The 6264-nt window shown below is 36.1% G+C and overlaps 2 protein-coding genes across 2 annotated transcripts; one reads left to right on the top strand and one right to left on the bottom strand.

Moving 5' to 3' along the window:
* Nucleotides 1–657: 657 nt before the first annotated feature.
* On the bottom strand, nt 658–1803 carry LOC131006675 (germin-like protein subfamily 1 member 11). Its single transcript, XM_057933843.1, has 2 exons — nt 1472–1803; nt 658–1382 (listed from the first exon to the last, which is right to left on the bottom strand). The coding sequence occupies exons 1-2, from the start codon at nt 1605–1607 to the stop codon at nt 808–810; spliced, it is 711 nt and encodes a 236-aa protein (XP_057789826.1). The 5' UTR covers nt 1608–1803; the 3' UTR covers nt 658–807.
* A 2142-nt stretch (nt 1804–3945) lies between these two features.
* On the top strand, nt 3946–4368 carry LOC131024215 (uncharacterized). The gene has a single exon (XM_057953759.1). The coding sequence runs from the start codon at nt 3946–3948 to the stop codon at nt 4366–4368; it is 423 nt and encodes a 140-aa protein (XP_057809742.1).
* Nucleotides 4369–6264: the final 1896 nt, after the last annotated feature.

The following is a 6264-nucleotide window of genomic DNA, read 5'->3' on the forward strand; positions in this document are numbered from 1 at the left end:
ATAAATTGGGTATTCTCAATTCTCAAATTAGTCATAATTTCACAAATTATAGGCATAGCTAATAATTTCACTGAATTAGAAATTCAAATTTGAAATAAAATGAATAATTATAAAAATTAATTAATTAATTGAAATTAAATTATGATATGTGGGTACCCAATACTCGCAATTTTATGTAACCCCATACCCGCGCCCAACCCTCTTTGAGAATTAGAAAGGTATAGGGTACCCAATACACGCATGGGTATCAGGTCGGGTGAGGGTATACCCTAATTTTTAGAAATGATTCTATTAATATCAAATTTGGCCCTTAATTTTTTTTTTCAAGAACTCAGTTCAAGTTGGACTTAGGATTTAATTATTGAGCTTCTAAAGAAAGTTTTATATGATCTTTTTAATTTTATTATAGATATTTATTTAGCAGGCTAAATTATTTTAAAAATATTTCCCTCCGTAACGGCAGCCTCTCATTTTATCAGTTCGAGAGGATATATGAATCATACCAAAATGCTAGCTACAATCTTTTTCTCAGTTAATCACATCAAATTTTCACATGCATGAGGTATATATATTCATGAAGCTCCCAGCTGGCTCCGACTTTATAAGTAATAGAAGTTCCTCTACACATCTCGGTTTTGTTTTATATAACATATGCATAACAAGCCACGTAGGTAGATTTATAAAAGCATGCAGTTGACACAACAATTAATGAAAAATGGAATACAAGTAGATCGAATACATGATGGGTTTTTATTGATTAGATTTAACCCATATTTATTAATTAATTTATTGATGCATTATATTGAACTAATTGACGTTCCCGGTCCACGTGAGTGATTGCAGATGCTCGACAAGTTTATCATCATCAAGTTGGAATGCTTTGGCGAGAATATGAGGAGGAACGGACGGCTCAGATCCGAAGATGGATTTACCGATGGTGACGACTCCTGGATTTTGGCTATTGAAAGCAGCAATGGCGACTGCTTTGGTTTTTCCGATGTTATACTGGAAATGAATCAAGCCCCGCGGGAAGACGAAGATGTCTCCAGCATTCAAGACCTTGGCGAAGAGCGGGTTCTTGTCGTTGGGGTTGGCCGGGTTGGAGTTTATGAGACCCACGTAGAGCGTGCCTTCCAATACCAGAAATATCTCCGACCCACGGGGATGCTCGTGGGGTGGATTGAGGCCGTTGAGATCGAAGTCGAGACGTGCAATGGCCACTCCCTGAGTGTTAAGGCCTGCTAGGACCTCGTCGTATACCAACGTTATTTGTGTCCCTAGAGAATTTGTTACTTGTCTCGACTCATTCAACGCTCCCGCGTAATACAAGTCGTCTGCTGTCACGCTCTTTGGGTCTTTGCAAATCTTCCCGTTCACAAATACTGATCATAATCAAATCAAAATCTTTAATTATTTCAATTGCAAAAAATTAATAAACACCCAAAATTAATTATATATTCATATTCATTACCTGCAGCTTCAGTGTCATTGACTGCAATGCAGAAATCCTGCAATGGATTAGGATCGTATGCTTCCGCTAACAACGAAGAACTAACAAGAATGGTGAAAAATACCAGAAACTCAACTCTCGACGTCTTCATGATCATGTAATGAACTCAATCTACGTATCAATACTCTTTGGTAATTTAATTTCTCTTTGGTAGTGTAGTGAAATATTGAGTGAGCAATCTCCTATATTTATAGTTCAAAACATGCATCTACGCACACGATGACATGAATACCCCTTTTCCAGTCCAACAAAACCGTCTCAATTATTGTTCTCGTCTTCTATTGGTGAATTTCTTATTTGCACGATTCCATCACATGCATAATTAACTTGGTAGCAAAATTTGCTTTCTCTATAAATTTCAACTTTGTTGTCATTCTACATAATTGAAAGGCATGAATTAAAAACATATAAAATGAAATATAATGTTACATTTGCGGATTACATTCTTTGTGCCACGGTTTATTATTGTTTTATAACTATTTAATATAAAAATGAAATTATTATTATATAATAAGTTATATAAAGCCTAAATTTAATTAATTAATTATTATATAATAAGCTCTAGTTAATATATATCACTAGAAATTAAATAAATTTTTAAAAACTTCTATACCCTCTATTTTTTTAATCAAGTATCCCTCATTATCAATTACTAATTCAAAATTTGAAAAATAAATATAAAAAATAATTATAAACCCCAATGTAATTTATAAATCTCAGTTAGTTATCTTAAAACCATACTAAATAAATTAACATTGAAGAAATAATGATTAAAATTATAAAAGACTGAGAGTAAGACACCAAAAGTGGGACATAGGATCTCGTGTACGTCGGTGTTTTCCGTCGGTGTTTTCCGTCGGATGACGGTCCGTCGGGGATCCGTCGGTATCTACCGACGGAAAATAGTCCGTCGGTGATTTCCGTCGGTGTTCGACCAGTTTTCTTGTAGTGTGTGTTACAGTTGAGGATAAGATAATTTGTTCCAAAGTTTATTGTGTCCAATTGTGTCCAACTATTAATTTCACTATTTAATAGTAACCTGTTAGTACAAAAATAAATAATTATTGTTATGTAATGTTAATATTTATCACTGGAAATTAAAATTTTGAAAAACTATACACCCTAATTTTATTGTACATAAATGTACGTATCAATATATAAAATAACCTTAATTTATATGTGGTTCTTCCCTCATGTAGACGATAGTGTTAATTTCTTGCTTTAAGAGCAGCTCCAATGGCAAGGTCGAAGGGAGGGGTCGATCCGGCTGGAGGCGAGACCCGCGCGGCGTCGACGCGGGGTCGAGCTGGAGATCTGGGCCGAAGGCGGAAGAAGGCTGGCGCATGTTTAGCACGCGCTGGTAAAAAAAAAAAAAAAATCGACCGTTTCAAATTTTAAAGGGGTATCAGATTTTGGACCGTTGCTTTGCGCGTGTTTAGCAACGGCTAAAATCGATTTTTTGTATTTTTTTTTAAATTTTGATTATCTATATATAGTTCCTCTTATTCACTCTCAAATCACTTCAAAAATTAATCTTCATCTCCTTCAAATTCTCTCTACAAAATGTCTTCATCTACATGGTGGCGCCGACGAGGAACACATCCAAAAATTCGACCAACTCCTTCAACAATTTTATCAAATTGTTGAAGCTATTGGTGAACCGGAACCGGATCAACCACGCCCTCGAAGAAGGCTGACCAAGAAAGCGTACATTCATGAAGCCGGAGCTTTACGATTGTACGAGGATTATTTTGCAGAACATCTGGTCTACACCGATGCTATTTTTCGGCGCCGATTTCGTATGCGTCGTTCTTTATTTTTGCGCATCGTCTACGAGGTGTAGTCAGATCCATACTTCCAATAACGAGAGGATGCTACAGGGAGACCCGACTTCACACCGTTGCAGAAATGCACGGTTGCTATTCGTATGCTAGCAAATGGTGGAGCAGCTGACCAGTACGACGAGTACCTACGGATTGCGGAGTCTACTTCGTTGGATTGCATGGGCCGCTTCTGTGCGGTGGTCATCCTACGCTTCGACACGGAGTACTTGAGGAGACCAACCCCCTGTCGACTGCCAAAGGCTCATGGCAATGCACGGGCGAAACACAGCTTCCCGGGAATGATTGGAAGTCTTGATTGCATGCACTGGGCGTGGAAGAATTGTCCAGTGGCATGGCACGAAGCATACACTCGAGTTGACCAGGGGGAGCCGATCGACTATAATCCTTGAAGCTGTCGCCTCCCAAGATTTATGGATCTGGCACGCATTCTTTGGGACTCCTGGTGCAAACAACGACATCAACGTGCTCAACTCTTCGACGTTGTTTCACGATCAACTCGAAGGAAGGGCTCCACCGGTCACGTTTCAAGTCAACAACTCTTTCTATCAAAAGGGATACTACTAGACTGACGGTATCTACCCCAATTGGCGTATGTTCGTGAAGAGTCCGACACATCCTATAGACGAGAAGAGCAAGAGATTCAAGGTGATGCAGGAAGCTGCTCGCAAGGATATTGAACGAGCATTCGGTGTTCTTCAAGCTCGGTGGGCTATCATCAAAGGACCAGCGTGTCTTTGGAGCAAGGCGGAGTTCAGCGACATCATGTTCACGTGCATAATTTTGCACAATATGATCGTCCAAGACGAAGGTGACCATGCTATAAAATGGGCAGACGAGAGCAATGATGAAGCTTCGAGTAGCTCTGCCGCAGCTCGTCCACTCAGAGGGGCTCCGCCGGAGTTTCGCCAATATGTCGCACGCGAAGCATCCATACGAGACGCGGAGATGCATGCTCGCCTCACTTTAGACTTGAAGGAGCACATTTGGTCTCGATTTGGTCCGGTTGACCACTAGAAAATTATTGTAATTCTAATTTTTATTATTGTATTTGAATTAAGTAATTTAAATTATGTTGTTTATTTTAATGTAATGTTTAATTTTATTTTCAATGAAAATTAAACATTTGGGCAAAATTGTGTTGAAATTGGATTTTTGGTGGAAATGAAGATTTTAGACCCAAATGAAGACCTCACCATTGGAGAGGAGTGGGTCTTAGGTGGGGACCACTTTCTAAGACCCAAACTAAGACCCACCCATTGGAGATGCTCTAATGTGTTATGTTCTAATATAGTGGCAAAATTTGTTTTTTTTTTTTTGTTTTTTTTAAGACCCTAGGGTGAGGGGTTAGGCATCCCCAACCTTTAAATAACCATCAACCAACATCCCATACATGACGTTGTCCAAAAGTGACGTTGTGCAAAATTTGGTTTTATTTCATTCTTCATGATTTATAAATTAAATTTCTCTCTCACAATCTTTATTCCAACTATGCCGTCATTCTCTAATATAGAATATGATTCACAAAAGTAGACTTCTTCTAGATTATTTCAAATTTAGTTTTCTTTACGTTTTAGTATTTCTTAATTGTAAAAAAGCGCCAATGTTCAATTCATGATTGGGTTAATATGCAAAAACACCTCTAACGTTACCACCCTGACTACACTTAAGCCCCTAATCTAACGTTGATAGCAATTAACACCCCAAAGTTCATTAAGTATTACAATTAAATCCGTAAACAAACAATTTCTTTCACAAAATTAAGAAATTCTTTTTTTAATTATAATTTATATAATATACTCCCTCCGTCCATGAAAGAACTTCCTAGGAAGGAGTGGCACGGGATTTAAGAAAAAATATTGTTGAGTGTATTGAGAATGGATAAAAGGTAGTTGAGTTTATTAGGAGTGGTGAAAATGTGTTATAATTAATATTGAGAGTTGTGAAAAGTGAAAAGTGAAAAGTAAAAGGATTATAAGTGGTGGGGTATAGTCCAAAAATAGGTAGGAAGTTCTTTTGTGGACGTCCCAAAAAGGAAAGATAGGAAGTTCTTTCGTGAACGGAGGGAGTATAAAAGAGGAGTTTTCTCCCTCCATTTTTTGCCACCATTTTTTCTCTCTCTTCTCCCATCATTTTTTTCATTATTTTTCATCTCTTTTTTCTTTTACAATTTTAATACTTTTCTAAATAATATCAAATTTAATTTATATATGAAGAAATATTTAATAAGCATCTTATGTTTAAGTTTGTAACAAAATATTTAATATGGTATAAAAATTATTAAAAATAAATTTAAAACAAATAAGTTATTAAAATTTTAAAATATTCTATTTTCTTTCTCTTTGTTAAAATTTTACAATTCCCTCTTCTTTTATTTATGTCTGTGTATGAAAATATTTATTTATATGAAAAAATTGATGGGAGAAGAGAGAAAAAAAATAGTGGGAAAAAAATGGAGGGAGAAAACTCCCCTTTTATATATTATATAAATTAAAAAAATGAATTTTTTAATTTTGTGAAAGAAATTAATTTTGTTTATGGGTTTAATTGTAGTACTTAATGAACTTCGACGTGTTAGTTGCTATCAACGTTAGATTAGGAGCTTAAGTGTAGTCGGGGTGGTAACGTTAGGGGTGTTTTTGCCTATTAACCCTTCATGATTTATATACTGAAGTTTAAAATTAGAACTAATGCGCATGGCGGCGTGCTTGTATAAATTCATTTGAAATTTATGTCTATATATATGTGTTAGTTATTACTAAAGAGAGAAAAATACACTCGCATTAGTCATTTAAGTAATTCGAACCCTAACGAACAAACAAATTGTGCTTTGTCGTCACAAAATGAAGTTGGTTTGCGTACGTGGAATTTCTCATTGGTTAAATCAGACTAAACTTATTTATAATTGATATA

This window comes from Salvia miltiorrhiza, chromosome 1 (assembly GCF_028751815.1).
Source record: "Salvia miltiorrhiza cultivar Shanhuang (shh) chromosome 1, IMPLAD_Smil_shh, whole genome shotgun sequence".
Classification (NCBI taxonomy): domain Eukaryota; kingdom Viridiplantae; phylum Streptophyta; class Magnoliopsida; order Lamiales; family Lamiaceae; genus Salvia; species Salvia miltiorrhiza.